Raw genomic sequence first — 17784 nt, 5'->3', positions numbered from 1 at the left:
GCACGTCATTGTTGCAACTGCGTTAATACGCCTGGCGGTGACCGCCTCATATTCTTTCAGATATTTAGCAATAAAATAAAGAAACCTGTTATTTTTAAGCTGTTATTTTAAGCTGTTTTTTATAAATAACTATAACAGTTTCAACTGTTATCTAAAAATAACAGTTTTGCCCATCACTAGATATTCATATTCCCCTAAAAGTACTATTTGGTTGCGGCTAGTCGGTACAGGACCGGAGTTGTTCGATTTAGATATTTGACGGGAAATTGGGGAATAATTTATGCGACGACTGAAAATGTTGGCGCCTTTTCGAATTTTGTACAAGCTTTTATTTAACTTCACTTGTTTATATTATGTATGTATGTAATAAAATCTTGCAAGCCGATTTTGAATAACTTCGACATATCGAATTGACTTCAAATTTGGTATGCGTTTATAGTTCCGGTGACAATACAAAAATATATTGTTGTCAGATTTGCATCCCCCCTCTCTTCAGGGTAGTGGGGGGGGGGATCACATAAAATAAGTCCGATTTTATTTTAAATCGGAATATGGGGGTTTCCTGAGACGAGAATTATGAACTTCTGACCAGATTTTGAATATCCAAAATGGCGGATTAAAAATGGCCGACTTTGTGTTAAATCATTTATGTTGATTTTAACTCACTTCTACATATCCGATTGATTTCAAATTTGGTATGTGTTTATAATTTCTTCGACAATATAAAACTACACTGTTGTTACGTTTATACCCCATCCCTCTTTAAGAGTAGTGGAGGGGGCATCACTTAAAGTATGTCGGATTTTTTTTTAATTTTTTTAAGAAAATGGGGGATTTTTGAGACAAAAATTACGAATTTCTGATCAGATTTTGAAGTGACGAATTCTAAATTCAAAATGACGGACTTCTAAAGATGGCGGACCAAGTTTTTTTATGCTTTTCTACAATATTGGTATCAAATGAAAGGGCTTGCTGAGAACAACCCGACAATTAAAATAACGTTACTCTAAATCAAATATGGTGGACTTCAAAAATCCTAAAAACTAAAAAATAAAATTAAAAGAATTCTGATATCATATTAATAAAAGCGATGGCCGCAAATTAAAACTAACTCAGATTCTTAAGGCGGCCATCGCTTTTATTAATATAATATCAGAATGATAAACATTATTTTCTACTTTTTAGTGCATTTTATAAAAGCTTGTTTTTTTTTTAAATCTTTTACTTCTAATAACGTATTACGGATGTCAGGTGGATGTTTTAGAAATATTTTATTTAGGTATTTCAGGTAATTTAATAATATTTAAATATTAGAAAGGATTTGCACATTCCAGTTTTAAATTAATTGAGGAGCAACAACTTTGTTTCGTATGGGTAGTCCTTTCGGATGTAGGGGATCTACCAGTTCAGGCAACAAACAGTTGTTGTAAAATGTTTTTAATTTTGGCAACATTTTTTCACGCCAAAATAAATCATCTCGTGTAATCTACAACGAAAAAAAAATATATAGGTATACCAAAAGTAAAACATATAAGATTATCATGATTGAAGGAGGCTATTACCATAATTTTAAATATATATTTAAAAATAAACCTCCTCTACTAAAAAAAAATACCTTCTCTACAAGCATGCCATGAGGACTCCAGACTAAAAAATAACATATTTTTCTGTTTGTTAGAGCTAACTGCCCTTGAACTTGATAAAAATAATTATGGTTTCGTTTCAAGGATAGCTTGCCGTTGACCAGTTCGGCGAATGTAATTTTTCCCGAAATGATTCCATCAGATGGACTTTGATCCGAAATAGAGAAAGGACACTTAATCTCTAAGAGTGCGTCATCGCCCACTAGGCCATCGGGACTTGCGCCCAAAAAATAGTCTTTTGCACCAATATGAAAACCACTCTGAGTAACTTTCAAATTGAATAGGTTTTCGAAGTCAGCAATGGCCTTTGGTTCATTTTCGTTGCCATAACGAGTTGCTTTATTTCCGAAGAAGTTTCCGTAAAGTAAGTGCTTCACGGCATTTACTGGCGAAGTTGTGGGTCGCATTTTACAGATTTGGCCAAAATTTGACGCCGTTATCCTAAGAGATCTTTCTTGCAACCATTCGGGATTAGCTTTTTGTCCAAGAGTGTTTCTCTCTATCCTGCTGATTTCTTCTGTTGTTTTTTTTAATTTGTTTAGAAAATCTTCTGCATTGTCTTCATACTCCTGACTGTTTAGGTCCAATGGCACATAATAAGCGTTTGGACCGTAATCCTTATCAGGAAGGTGCTCCTTGTGATTTTTTTTGACCCTTTTTGAAAACAAAACTTTCTTTGCTTTGTTTTTCGCCTTTTCCTTAATTTTTCTTTGGTAGTACTTTTTATGGAAGCTCTCTGGACTAATTCCAAAAATGGCCTTATTAATTATGCGATGATATTCCCCGCCCGAATTAAAGGAAAGCGCTGCCGCTTCACACCTGCTCTGGTAAGAACCTTTCAAAGAGTAATTAACTCTTTTGCCGCCAATGAATTTGCAGACAACACTGTTGTAGTGTTCGGCCAAATTGTTGTCCATATTCATTATGAGGCTAGTAGAATTGTCAATTACTCTTTGCAATGCAGTCATTATATCTTCGTAAATGCCACACTGTTTCATGGTAGGTACCAAATCTTCACCTAAGCCTTCACATTTGAAGTAGTCAATTGCTTTACATTCTTTATGTTCCCCAAATACATGACTGGGTGCATTTTTGATGTCTCCTCTTAGCAATTCAACCTTTCTTTGCAAAGTTGTAGCTTCTTTAATTCTAAATTCCGCTGCTTTAGTAATAGCACTTCTAATGCGCATAAACTTAGAAAGGACATTTTTTCTGAGCGTCATGGGAACTGGTAGATTTTTAGAATTGCTTCTTTTCCTGTCTAAAAAATGAAATAAAACATTATTTTTAGAATCTTAACAAAACCTCAAATACATACTGCAAATTTCTCTAACTTTTTTCGCAAAGTTTCGGAGAAGGTGATTTTTGCATTCCACTTTCTGCACCAAAGAATTCCCGTATGGTTTAATCTCTAAAAGTTTTCTGTAAACAGAAGAATCTCCATCTCCCACCATTTTTGTATATTTAAGGCCATATTGGTTGACACTGCTTTTAAAGCCTTCTGCTATAATATCTGTTTCCATCGCCGTAGAAGTACCCTCCCAATTTTTAAAGCACTTATGCTCAGGGATTTCCTTTTTTTTATTCTCATGCCATGAGCAAAGGGAACAATATTTATTTCTTACTCCAAGAAATAAAATTTTTCCTGTCTTGTATCCAATAATACAAGCCTAAAAAGTTGAATAATATCTAAACGTTCATATTTATTTATGTAAACATCCTCTACCTACCCGATTTTTCACCTGAAAAAACGTGTAGAAATATAAAGAGTGGCCCGAGATTTGTTGCTCGGACAATAACTCGATAGATAAAAAGAAATTTCGAGCCAAAAGAAATCTACCATGCAACAAGTCATATTTATTAGTTTTATTTTTTTATTATCAACAAGTTTTATTTATTTATTATTATATAAAAATTCAAAAAATAAATATTTGTACTACTATGCATTTTTTTACTCGAAATTTCTGTTCTAACAACAGAGTTAATGGCTGGTAAAAATTTGAAACGCCCTGTAAATGACAAAATTTAAAAAAATGCTTACTACTCCAGACATGCTATCGTAATTTACGTTGTACGATCGTTTTCCCCATGCCCCGTCTGTAACAACAGTTATACACGGTACTCCATTTTCGTCAATGTCGCCAGTCTCTCTTGACAATTTTGCTTCCTCTGCTGCAGTTTCTTCCATCGTTTGCCAGGCTGATGATCTAATGAAATCGGCCACTTGCTCGTGATACTTATTAAAAGTATTCATTGTCATAAGTGGCATATTTATGGTGGAAGCTAGTTCATTTACTTGGGAGTAACCAATGCCAGTAGATATTGAACCCAAAACCAAAGAAGAATTGACATTTACTTTATTGTCAGATTCATTATCTGATGTTAGAGTTTTAACGCAGTGGCACATTTCGCATCTTAAATAAAATTTACTGAAAAGGCCGTTTCTTTTTTCGCTAACCAACTTCATATTAATTAGTGAGCAGTCAAATGGTTCATGTTTTTCCCCATTCAATATTTGTTTAAACAGGTGTGCAATATTAATTATGCGCCTTCCTTGAACTTCATTTTCCCTAAAAATAAAGTCCAGATTTCCAGAATCATTATGACTGTTTACTTTTCATTTATATTCATAATATAAAATTGATATATTACTTACTGTTGAGAATTTTCTCCGTTGATGGAACAGTTTTCGATTTCAATATCGTCGTGTTCCATTGGCGAGGTATTTCTGAAAAATGGTAATGGAGATGTTTATTATAAATTATGTCTATTACAAAATGTTGGGTTTCATAAGATTCTTGGCTTATTAAAATGTTGCACTACCTTCACTTTACAGAGGAAGTTATCGCTAGAAAGTACACAAGTACCTTCTTTTTGTCTTTGTGGTCAATACTGTCATAATATCATATTATGATATATGCTCACCTTTCAGGTATATCAATGAAATTGACTTCTGGCGTCATAAGCTCAGTGTCAGGGAAGGATAATGCATCTGCTGATTTTCCAGATCGAGATCTAAAAAGTTAATATTTAAAATATTTTTTAAGGTTTTACAGTTACTTTGAGATTTTTAGACAGCATTCCCAAATTCAATGGCCTACTAAGGAAAAAATCGATAAAATACTTTACCCGGAACTCCCTGGTAACGATAAAATTTTAAAAATCGTGGGTTTTCGCTTGAAAAAATTGTCTATTGAAAGTGTTTTGAATTCAACTTATATTTATTAAAATATTAAGTCTGCTAAAGTAGGTCTTTTTAAAAAATAAACTATACCAAATTAAATAATAAAGGTTTGCAAACATCATTTTTGACATATAAATTTAAATATGTCAAACGCTTAGACTTAGATATAGAATATATTACACAAAATTTTCCTAGAATCTGGCGTAGAATCCAAAAATGTAATAATATATGGTGTATTCTATTTAAACTAAGCAAGTTGAGATCTATTTCCGGTATAACCGGAAGTCGTATAAGATCGCTATTATCTCGTATAAAGAGAACGCCATCGAAAACTAAGGAAATTTGCAGGATTTAAATCGCATTACTCCCAGAGATATACTAATGGACGGTCACCGTGAAACACTTCTTGAGTCCTACCTGTATACCAAATTTCAAATCAAAAATTTATTTGGTTGATATGTCAAAAAGCACCTATTTGTTCTAGAAAAATCTAACTATGCCACTGGATTTTACGCAAAAAACTCTAAATATCCCTGTTTTCCTTATCGGTAACTTACAAGATAGCTGAAATACAAGGTGTGCCTCTAAAAATCAAAGAGAGTTATAAAAATGTTGTTAACAGCATCATTCATTTCACGAAAAAGCAGGATACGAAAACCGCATCCTTCTGTCTCCGCTAATAAGAGAGATACCCCGTAAAATTGGACACCCTGAGCCTTATGCATGCATAGTAACGTATAGCACACTCAATAAAAATTATTTTTTGACTCTTTTGGATACTTACCTAATTTTTTTCATTTTCATTCGTTGACTTTTTCTAATTGTGGACATACATAACCGTTTATTCCTTTTGTTTTTTTCATCTTCCCTAACACGACCCATTTTGACTTATGCACAGCGCTAGAAAACAGCAAATTGTTTACACACTGTATCTCAAGACCGCAGTCTTTATCTCTACTAATAAGTGAGGGTCTTCCACACTATCCTAAAAACGGCGTATCGGCGTAACGGCGTAACGACCTTGAATCGATTTCCAGTAATTCTCTTGGCTGAAAAATTCATCTGTCAGAAATTTTATCTGTCAAATTCATCTGTCAAAAATTTCAACCAATAGAATTACTGGAAATCTATTCAAGGTCGTTACGCCGTTACGCCGATACGCCGATACGCCGTTTTTAAGATAGTGTGGATGCACCCTGAGATACCCGTCCAAAAGTTCGAAAATGAGACGTACATGTCACAATAGTTACATAAAATAAAACATAAATGTGTAAATCTAACCCGAAACCTAACTAAATAATGGGATCAAAAGCAATATTGAGAGAAAAATGAGTTAAACTTTATGGATTTAACAATAACTAAAATTATATGTTTAAACAAATTTACTGAATTGTCTAAACACAATAAATACATATCAGAAAAAAAAAACTAATAAAATATGTACGTTTTTCCTTACCTGATTATTCAAAAATCAACAATCACTATAATAAAGTTTACACAAATGTTTATAAAACAGTTTTTAACAAGTTTTCACACAATCCAGAACACAAAAATTAACACAATAAAAAACAATCTAAGTTTCTCAAAATACACTGAAAAAGCATAAATATCTAGCCTACGCACCTAAAACCGACTCTGTTTACTGCTAACTGCTAATAGCGATGTCGTCGTGTCAAGTCGTGTCAAGTCGTGTTCAGGCCGATCGCGTGCGACAATGCGCTATTGCCACGTCTTTCGCTACTATTGGATTTATTATGATTATTTCTCAAAATCACCGCGCATAATTTTATAAAAAATGTTCAAGAAAAATGGTAAATCCAGCTGGCTGTTTTTCCATTGAATACTTCAAACAATGTCGCTAAAGAAATATTTTTTTACTCAATTTTTTTTCAAAATAAAAAAAAATCCCAAATTTTCCAAAATTTTTACGACGTAGCGATGAAGAGTATCATGTTTCTAAGATATTCCCAAATTTTCAATGAATTTGATGCCGTCATTTTCTCGTAGTTTTACGCCCCTTTTTCCGAATATAATGGTCACTGAACAGGCCTCTTAAAGCCTCTTTTCAGTGCCGTCTCATTTTTGGAGTTTTTGTCACATTTGGTGGAATCGATCGGGCTGAAAAATAACCTTTTCATAAATTGATGATGCTTTGATATTTGATTAATTGTACGGGAAACGAAATGGGGTCTAAAATAAGAAATTTAGATTAAATCAAAAAGATTTTGCTTAATGAATAATATACAAAAAGTAGCACCCTGCTTTGAAACAATTGTGGCGACTTACTGTTCTGTAGATGAAAAATGTACATACATTCATCCGAAAAGCACATGTTGACAAGAAGACGTGTACTTAAAAATTGTTTTTATTAATATTTTATCTTCTTTTGAGGCAGTACTGCTAAATCTTTTTCATCTAGTCATTCAGTTTGGAAGTATTCTTAATATTTTGTACGGCTTACTTGTAGTAGTTCTGGGACAAATCCATGCCGAACCAAGAATGAGTGTTAGCCAATTGGCAACAGCCACAGGAATAAGTAAGAGTAGTGTTCACAGGATACTAAAGTTCCACAAATTCCCCTTACAAACTTCATCTGGCCCAAGAATTGAACGAAGATGATTACGACAGACGATTACAATTCTGGGAAGAACTAAGTGAAATGCTCATTGCTACTCCACGTCTTCTTTTCAACATGTGCTTTTCGGATGAATGTACATATTTCCTCAATGGAACAGTAAATCACCACAATTGTCGCTACTGGTCGGATACCAACCCTAGAGAATTCCGTGAGATTCATACCCAGTACCCCGAAAAAAAATAATGTGTGGGCTGAAATCTTTGGCGTCTGTCTAGATGGCCCGTTCTTTCTGGATGGAAATCTAACTGGAAATATGTATCTGGATCTTTTGGAAAATGCCGTAAATCCCAGCATTGCATAAATAATTGAGAATGAAGATCACTATGGCGAAAATCAACTTGTGTTTCAACAAGATGGAGCTCCTCCACACTAAGCTGTATGTGTGCAGCAGTATCTTGATGAAACATTTCCCGGTCGGTGGATTGGAAGAAGGGAACCCTTTCTTGACTGGCCAGCCAGGTGACCGGATTTGTCTCCGCTTTGACATCTCAAAACAAAAGTATTCGCCACGCAAGTATTACGTCAAAGAATTGTACACGAGTGCGCGGTTATAACACACGAAATATTACAACAAGATCCGAGAACGCTCTAAGCAGAACCTGTATTCGGAAGCAGGGGATGCTCAATTCAGGCACATTTAATCAAGTAATTGTTTCAAAGCAGGGTACTATTTTTTGTGTATTATTCCTTAAGCAAATCTTGTAGATTTAAACTAAATTTCTTATTTAAGACCCCATTTCGATTCCTGTATAATTAATCAAATATCAAAGCAATCAAAGCAATCAAAGCAAATATCAAAAGTTTATGTTTCAGCCTGATTCCATCAAACGTGATAAAAACTTCAAAAATGATAAATGCCTTAAAATTGCCTTGTTTCGTATAATATTTTTAATTTCGTATAATATATATCTTTCGTTCGGACACCCTGTATATCAACTTTTGACATTTTCGCATATGGTTTAACTGGAAAGTGTAACATGCGGTTCATAACGACCATTCTATTTAGAGTGTCATTTTTTATTGAATAAAGTAAAAATATACCGAGGGTGCCATTTAAAAATCAAAAGTTGTAGTTATTTCCGATGAAACAGGAAGTGATCGAAACGAATTGAATTCTGTACGCCAAACAATCCTAATTTATGTTATATGCTAACATACAAAATCTCGTTTTTACCAGAAAAATAAAAAGGTATAGGGCACTCTTCAGAAACACCCGTTATATTATGATCTTGGCCCTAGATAATGATACCTTATCTATAAATAAATAAAATCAGAATGCAATCGCAGTTTAATATAAAATGGATTTTTGGCAATTAGGACCATGTCATCAGCGAATCTTACATGTTTAAGATATTCTCCATGTATTTTTAATCCCTTGTTGGTCCAGTCCAGTTTCGACGGAAGATTTCTTCTAATATTGCTGTAAACAGCTTTGGGGATATCGCGTCTCCCTGTCATACTCCATTGCCAGTTGGGAACTCTGGGGTTGTTATCATTACTCTTGCTTTGGCTTCTTCTTGTATATGGGCGAGAGTTTTTTTGGGCGAAAATATCAAGTGTGCTATATTTTTTGAAAGGTAATTTTAAGTTCTTTTTAGTTCATTAAAATATACAGGGTGTCCCGAATAAAAAAACATTTTTCTATTGATTACCCTTAAATTATTATTGTTAAAAAAATTATACTTAAGTCATTAAATTCTAAGTAAAAAGGTGATTTGGGTATGTTTTCATAAAAATTCAAAATTTTTCATAGCAAAAAATGCGGTGTCGGTGTGTGGTTTTTACCATCATGTTTATGATAAAAATTGAGCTCCAGACACAGGTATTCGTTTTCGTCTATCTCCTACAGAAAAGGGTGTTTCCCTTTAAAAGTGTCCAATTTGATCCACTCTGTACCTTTGCAAAAACTATATTAAGCCAGACAAACCATTATCGATTTTGAGCGATCTAAATTACCTGCATCTCGCACCTGTATAATTTATCTTTCGCAATGAAAAATAAATACTGCCGTAATCTAATCGGCTCTAATAAATACCTTACTCGGGCTGCTGCTGCTGCTGCCACTGCTGCGGCAATTCGGCACAGCTTAGTAATTTTAATACGCGAACTAAATTGGATGTCCAACCGACCAAAACGATGATGGCCACTTCGGCTCCATCGAGCTCCTTAATGGATTTTATCTCTAGGAAAGAGAAATGTACGGACAATGTCACGCGACCTCTAGATATACGACATAGTGGCGTTATAATGTCGTATGATTAAATATTATGATGTGTGTGTTAAATATTATTAAATTACGGATTACACTGGTCGACAAGGTTAACATGGACCAAAAAAGAGTTTTTATGTCTATTTTTGTTGTCTAATTACATAAATATTGCTTAATGAACCCATCACGTCACATTTTTATTTAGCTACCTGTATACGGACAGTACGACCTAGAGGTGGGAATTCTAGTACCTTGGGAGGAACTAGTTCCTTAGTTCTAGTTCCTCCAGAGGAATAGTTCCTTGAACTAGGTCTTTAGTTCACAATAGTTCCCGACTAACATTGACATCCCCCTTGCTTGCTAATGCGTTTCGTTGTCAGTCAGAACTATTCACAGTATGATCAGTATAATTTTTATAATGTACGGAGATATAACAAGACGTGTAATTGTGTATGTTAAAAACATATAGGTAAGTTTTATAGCAGATAAAAAAACTCAAATCAGAATTTAAAAAACTATATCAGAAATCAATTGGAGCAAATATTACAAAAATTTTACGAAAAATTGCATTTTTCATCACTTCAAGCTTTTTGTTTTTGTCTAAAAATTCAGAATATCTACTTCGTTTTATAAGATATTTCTTAATTTTAGGGATCTAAAGTGAAACATTCCCATAAAATATTTAAAAAACAAACTAAAAATCAAAACCAGTATCCACGACAATTTTCTGTGGTAATTACGCCGCGCCGCCGCCGGCTGCGGCAATAGACAAGGCCATCGTCGTCGCCCTGTGTTATATCTCGGATCTGCCGACTGAATAGATTCCCGTGAACTAGTCTTTTAATAGTTCCTCTATGTCCGGATCCGATAACATACGGCTCGCACTCCCCACTCCTGCTTAGCATCGATCGCGCTGGCCCGATCCGTTCGTACGTAAACTAGTCTTTTATTTAGTTTAGTTCCTCTAGGTCCGGATCCGATACCGTACGTCTGGCACTCCCCACTCCTGCCTACCATCGGGCTACGCGCGCTGGCCGATCCGTCGCCGTCGAATATTATTCTATTTCGGACACAGTCTCGATCCCGGAATAGGTCCTGAGGAACTAGTCCTTTGAGAAACCAGGAACTAGTTCCTTTCATTCCGGGGTCAGAATAGTTCATTGGAACTAGTTAGTTCACGAATTACACACCTCTAGTACGAGTACGACCCTTATCGGTATTCTTAAAAAAAAGTTTTTCTGAAACTAACCATCCCAAAGCAATAAATTTATTTATAAGTTGAATAAACGTGACCGTGCATAACTATAAAATCGTTAGTTTATATTAAATATAAACCGCTAAAACTAAATTTTAGTTTATTTCTAACTGTCATTCGTACAGAAAGTTTTCTAGCCAAAAAATGTCTGAGAAGGCAACTTTTGTACTTCAATCTTGCGAAAATTTACCAAATAAGTTTTGTTATAGTTGTTGTCGATTTATTGTTAAATCATATACCACTTTCACAAGAAGTTAGAAAGGCTTACTTTTTATATTTCGGTTGTAAAGTTGGGGATCAAGATCCGTATGCTGTGTAAGTTGTAGTTAGATCTCTGCTTTACGGTGAGCTTGTAGACGGTAAGAGGAGGCCGGGTGGACAACTCAAAAGGTTCAAGGATATTTTCCACGAAAACTTAAAGGGAATTAACAAGCAGAATGAGTGGGAAGAGGCAGTTCACAATAGAACGGAATGGAGAAAAATTGTAAAGTCAGTTAAGAGCGACAACCAAAAAGTAAAGAGGCAACAAAGCGATGAGATTTTTGAATGTTTGGAGTGCGGTAGGCAGATAACATCACGTATCGGGCTTTTCTGTCACAGAAAAGCTCATGAAAGAAAACGCCTTGCGTGACCATCTTCTGATGCGTGTCAAATACTCGTCAGCGAGTAATGGCGGTATGGTATGGTATGGCTAAGTTGTAGTGTAAATCTGGTTCAGAGGCTGAAGTCCAGAGAAAAACTATGCCCTTGTTGTTTCTATGATATGGAGAGAACCTACTAATCACTTTAATGACTACTATTTCTGTCTAAGAAATGTTAAAGGTTATTCAAAGAACAGAAAGACAAAATTGAGTATCCAAACTTGCCATTTTCGAGACCTGTTTCTCATGTTATAGGTATATTACTAGGACTTCAAGATGGTTTTACGAAGTACTGCTGTTTTTTGTGTTTGTGGGATAGTCTTGCGACAAAAAAAATTGTAAAAAAGAATGACCCCCAAGAACATCTTTTGAGCCAGTTACAAGAACGTAAAATATGTACCACTTGTTGATTCAAAGCCACTTCTACCACTCCATATTAAGTTGGGATTGATAAAAAAATTTGTAATGGCCATAGACATTGAAAGTGAAGGATTTAAATATTTAAAAAGAGTTTTCCCACGAATCAGCGATGCCAAGCCTCAAGAAGGGTATTTTTATTTGGCCTCAAATAAAAAAGCCCCTTAAAGAGCGTGCCTTTAAAGAGAACCTCGGTCAAAAAGAACTAAGAGCTTGAAACTACCTTGTAAATGTAGTTAAAGGCGTCTCTCCAGCTTTTTCAATTTCTTCAGGTGCTGATTTTGCGTTGTTAAAAATATCGACGATACTATTAAGGTCTTTTTCTTTATTAAATATTTGTATGTGTTGTTGTTTTCCTTTTTCAAAAAATCCTGATGTTGTGTCACGCCCGCTAATAGCGCGAATAAATAAAATTGTTTTTTTTAAATTACGTGTAATACTCGATGATTGCAAGTCTCTCGAACTATACATTCGTTGTTTCACATTACTTATGGCTTCTTTCAGAAAAATAATGTCTTTTTAATCGAGGGGGGGGGGTAAAGTGCTGCTAATAAAACAACAAGATCTACATCTTGTCCAACGAATAGAACTTGTTCATTTTTCTCAGCTATTTTGATGGCAGTACGAATAATTTGAACATCATCAAACAATATTGTGTAAAAAGATGCAGTTGCATTAAAACCGGCATGAAATGTACAGCTATGTGCGGAACCTGTCGTGGGCAAAGTTGTTCGAATACTCAGCACTTTCTAGAAACTATAGATGATGACAATACGTAGATGAAAGTATGAATGTTAGTTTAGTGGAATATAGGCAGTGTTTTTGTTTATATTATACAGTATTATATCTGTTGCGTGTATATTTAGCACATTAAAATACCCTGGGAGTCTATAATTTCAAAGGCGACCTGTGTTTTTTTTGTACTCCATTTTTCAAACGGTTATTGCTCGAAATGCATTGGATAAATATAAATAATAAATAGAACTTTTTTTGTAGCAAATTTTATAAGGAATATTTGACAAGAATAAAATTTTCTGTGCGACTAACGGTCTTCGAGAAAAACGAGAAAAACCACCGCAGTGGGGTGGTTTTTGGGGGTGAACCTCACACTTTACAGTTAGGAACTCTTTTGATTTTAAAAAGTCTCCTTTTAGTACGTATAACCTCAACATATCAAAACTTTATAATTTTTTTTCTATATATGCTAATATCAACGTACTATATGGGTTCTTTAAATTCGTCTCTTAGCATTCTTGTAGCAGATCATTAAAGTATTTGTCCCCCTCTTGTAATAGAATTGGGGAAATTATATCTGTCTATTTCTCCTGGCGCAATGATCTTAATATTTTCCAGATCCCAGGGCTTTTCCTTCCTCCAACGTATGTTTGGATTGTTGTGCATTTCCTTTTCTAGGATTCATTTTTTTGTGTGATCTTTTTCCTGATTTTTGCTTATGCTTCTTTAAACAGCGTTTTTGTGTTGTTAAGAATCTTTAGTTTAGTTCCCTTTTTTCCTCATATCTCTCTCAATGTACTCATCCCACCAATACTTTTTCCCTTGCATTGTCCGTTTGTATGTATCCAAGGCTTCATTTGCAGCTTCTTTTAAACATTTCTTTATGTGGTTGTAATGGTCTCTCTAATAACTCTGTTTTCAAAGTAGTAATATTAATTTGAAGTCACACTTTAAGCTTTTGATTGGGCCTCTCCTACGTATAGTTTTTTGGTGCTTTCATGTTCTAAGCTATCTATGTTGTATCTCGTTTGGTCTATTTTGTCGTATTGATCTAGTTGTTCTGTATGTTTTGTTGTAGTTTGTTTGATGGGAAATCCCATTTTTCTTTGATAGGGTGATGACTGCCGCCACATGTTGCGCTTCTATAGACTCTAACATCATATAATTTAAGTGTGGTGTTCTGACTTAATCCCATACAGCACATCAAATCAAATTTATTTACAATTTATGTGTCACATTTATTAGGATGTAGCATTAAGTGACATACACCTGATGTAAATATGCTACGTTTACATTGTAGTTCAACACCTATGCACAAAGGTTAAACGTCCGTCTCACAATGTAGCCACAGTATAGCATTTACGTATGCACAAAGTAAGGGATACAGTGTGCCGTAGGATACAGAGTGCTTGTGTATTACGTCTAAACTCTTTTTACACATTGCAGTTGTGACTACCATGAGTATACGTATGATTTTGTTTCGATATACATCTTTGTGCTAGATAAACTACTTCTTATGAACGAGTTTAGGAAATAATACAAGTTTTGATGCCTAACCTTTCGTTCTTTTAAGAAATATTTATTCATTGATACCAATTATATCTTTTAGAACGAAAATTAGAAAGGCAAAACTTTGTATTTCCAAAAGTATCTCGATCGTAAGTTCAAGAGAAGTAGTCTTAAAATTATTCCATTTTTGTTTTGTATTAAATGTGCCAAATTTTCTCCATAACACATGGCTTAAGTGGTTAAAAAATAAAATTATTATATTTCTTTATATCATGGAACGCAATAGCGCAAATAACACAATAATAATACCATTTACACTGCAGAAACCAGAAGTAAGAAAAACACTGTAAAAGAACAGAATTTGTATCAAAATGTATTAAAAATATAAGGAGCTAGTATAACAACATACTAAAATGTAAACACTGGTATATCGCCAAGATTGATGGACCTGTTTAGTCATTTTTTTTCTCCTCTTTTCCCTCCAAGCAGTTTGGTTGGTTTGTTAGCATACTCATTCATCGAGAACTCTGTTGGACTTGTTGTATTTTATTTCCAGATTAACAATCTCACCCTTTAAATTTTATATGAAACTGATTATTGAATATTGAACATATCTGTATATTGATCCATCAATAACTCACCGAATATCAATGTGGGTAGTTCTGTGAAGTGCTCTAAATCTTCTATCTCAATATCCATTTAGATTTTGGCTACCTTAAATTAAAAGAAAAATTATATTGGTAGAGCTAACCCCTTTATCATTATACGAGAATATTTGGTGTTTTCATTCATTGGAGTCAAAATTTGGTAAATTGGGTATGGAGTAAGGGAAGAGTCGCCGCTATAATATTGATAATGCACTTAAGAAGGTGTAACAAGGTAATAAAAACTTGTGGCCACTCTTAAAATCTCTTTAAACCACACACAAACAGAACATTTATATAGAGCTTCTGAATGATAAAACAACAATGGCTGCTAAACACATACCAATTCCCAGAAAGGAGAAAAAGGAGAGAATACACCATGAAGACACATAAGATACACTTATCGGTGTGTCTACGCTGACGATGTCCGCGCATGCGCACACCTTCATTCCATGCTAGAATGTAGACACAACAGTACACCATTACAAAGTGTCTATATAGATATTTATATATGTAATAAATTATATAAGAGTTTCTTTTTGCCTTGAACTGCTAATAAAGAAGCCTAATTCCATCGGTTGTGGCTCGACACATAATGTGGATCAACCTGCTCTCACTCACGCGGTTTGGGGCCCTACCCCATCATCAGGTGAGCTTGGGTCGTTTCCACAATATGTCGAGAACAGCGCAGAGTATATAAACACGACTTGTCGTAAAGTAGCAGTAAGATATTAAGTCCTGCATCGCAAGATAGTGGTCGTGTGTAATGGTAAAATTTCGTACCATCGAGGTACAACTATCGATAGTAACTAAAGGCTTTTTTCGGCTAGCCCAAAATTATACAATGAAAATAAATTTTGTTGTTTTAGGTATATAATAAAAATTATATAAGAGTTTCGTCTTGAACCGCTAATATAGAAATTAATTCCACGCTGTGTTCGACATAATGTGACCAACCTGCTCTCACTACCGGTTGCACGCAGGCCGCTATGCGCTATCTCGCGATGCGGTACTTAATATCTTACTGCTACTTTACGACAAGTCGTGTTTATATACTCTGCGTTGTGCTCGACATATTGTGGAAACGACCCTAACCTTTAACGTAAACGTAATTTCATTTGACGTGCTGTATGGGATATTAGGTCATCTACTATAGTTTTAAGTTTCTTGTACTCTGGGTCCAAGTAAATTTATGGATCATGCGGTGTGGATAAAATCCATTCATTATCCTTAAATCGTTTTGTTCGCATAAGTTTATAATTCTGTGTCCGTTGTCATTCGTAGTGTGTTCCCCAAATTGACCCACGACGTTGTCTTTGAGCTTTGAACCGGTTCTTCCATTTAGATCCGATAATATTATAAATTATATCTCGAGATTAGCCGACGTGAAAATTGGCCGACCAAAAAATTGACCGACAACAAACATCACTGCTGCTAAATAATTAAAGCTGTTAAAGAAATATATAAACTCCCATACAAAAATAAAATTAAAACTCAGTCTCCAGGGTTTATGCCAACAAAGGATTAAAACAAGGTTTGAAAATTGGTTCTCTTATGAAAGATGATGAAGAATGGTGATATATTTACCAATTTTGCTGATAAACGTATTAAAACATTCACACATTCGTTACACCGAAACGACCATTCTAAATAATAAACCATACAATAAAAGTTGCAAAGCATCAAATTACTATTTTACATCAGGTAATACATGCTGACGAAACGAAAATTTTCGTGTTCTGTCCAACTATCCATGAAATTACTTTAAAAAGTGGTACCAGGAATTCAATGAATGAAGGGTCACCATAAATGGCTAAAAGGAAATTTATCCCAGCAGCATTTATCTCATCAGCATAAGCATTATTATTTTGAAGATGAGCACAGCATCTTGTAAGTCTATGTTCCTGTCCAAAGTTTTGACTAATTTCATTTTTCCCTGCTGATACAATGATGACGTGGTATCACATCTACGGAAAGCATGCAGGAGCAGAATGTTTAATTTTAAACTCTTCTATTTGAGGTGTCTGGGGGTGTACAAATTATTTTCCTTCACACCCTTCCCAGGCTTCATTAGTGAAGTCTTTGAGGTGAAATATTGGCTAAAACGCAGGATTTTGGAACTATGGACGAAAATCTGGAAAAGTTCAAGAATTTACCATTCTTTGGTCCTCCTGAGTCGAGCGGCGCGGCGCGGCTGTCGAGCAACTGTGCAAAACTAGGATACTTATCTTTCATGTCAATTGAACCAATCAAGGCCATAATTAGCTTTCCAACACTTTTTTCCAAGTGAACCCTAATTTTGGATTGGCCTATATATTATGTATGTTATATTATTTCGTTTTTTTTTGTCACGTTACACGGTAAGTAAATCTATTGTCGGCCCCAAGGGGCAAGACAATAGTTTTAGCTATCTCTCAAGTTTAATACTTTCTACATGTTGTACACAGGAGAATAACTGACTTTTGAAGTTGTATGTAAAGATTTTGGTTAAGTTCCAGTTTTTTCAGATTGTGAAGGAGCTGCTTGGGGTTTTCTCCAGTTGATCCAATCATTATAGGCACCACTGACACCCTATCCACTCCCCAGACCTCTTTCATATCCTGTGCTAGTAAGGTATATTTGTCGATCTTTTCTTGATGTTTTCGGTTGACATTTGTAAGAGCAGGGACAGCGATATCAATAAGATCCGACCTGTTAATATTTCTCTATCCCAGTATAATTTACAAGCATCATTCTCTAGGACGTTCATTGGGACATAATTATAATATGGAATGCGCTGATTAATGCATTTATACTCAAACTAAGTTCCAGTATGTATTATTTTACATGTTGTTAAGTGTCTGTAGGTATAATTTCCTTTATTAGCGTTGTACAACTACTAATAATGTGTTCTATATTCTTGCTTCCTT

General features: G+C 34.7%; 1 protein-coding gene across 1 annotated transcript; it reads right to left on the bottom strand.

Moving 5' to 3' along the window:
* Nucleotides 1-1197: 1197 nt before the first annotated feature.
* On the bottom strand, nucleotides 1198-6680 carry LOC115875143. Its single transcript, XM_030890536.1, has 8 exons — nucleotides 6284-6680; nucleotides 5612-5727; nucleotides 4569-4658; nucleotides 4300-4371; nucleotides 3685-4213; nucleotides 2962-3313; nucleotides 1616-2904; nucleotides 1198-1486 (listed from the first exon to the last, which is right to left on the bottom strand). The coding sequence occupies exons 2-8, from the start codon at nucleotides 5707-5709 to the stop codon at nucleotides 1337-1339; spliced, it is 2580 nt and encodes an 859-aa protein (XP_030746396.1). The 5' UTR covers nucleotides 5710-5727; nucleotides 6284-6680; the 3' UTR covers nucleotides 1198-1336.
* Between the last annotated feature and the right edge of the window lie 11104 nt (nucleotides 6681-17784).

The sequence above is a fragment of the Sitophilus oryzae genome, unplaced genomic scaffold (assembly GCF_002938485.1).
Source record: "Sitophilus oryzae breed Bouriz unplaced genomic scaffold, Soryzae_2.0 scaffold_1348_pilon_pilon, whole genome shotgun sequence".
Taxonomy (NCBI): Eukaryota; Metazoa; Arthropoda; class Insecta; order Coleoptera; family Curculionidae; genus Sitophilus; species Sitophilus oryzae.
The sequence above is the reverse complement of the archived record's forward strand: the minus strand, read 5'-3'. Positions and strand labels throughout refer to the sequence as shown.

What these genes read in the sequence shown, in the direction of transcription:
- LOC115875143 (XM_030890536.1), bottom strand. Translation starts at nt 5,709, where the DNA reads ATGGGTCGTGTTAGGGAAGATGAAAAAAACAAAAGGAATAAACGGTTA. An exon ending in TTCATTGATATACCTGAAAG is followed by an intron (nt 4,372 to 4,568) that starts GTGAGCATATAT and finishes ACCATTTTTCAG; the next exon opens with AAATACCTCGCCAATGGAAC. An exon ending in AACGGAGAAAATTCTCAACA is followed by an intron (nt 4,214 to 4,299) that starts GTAAGTAATATA and finishes CTTTATTTTTAG; the next exon opens with GGAAAATGAAGTTCAAGGAA.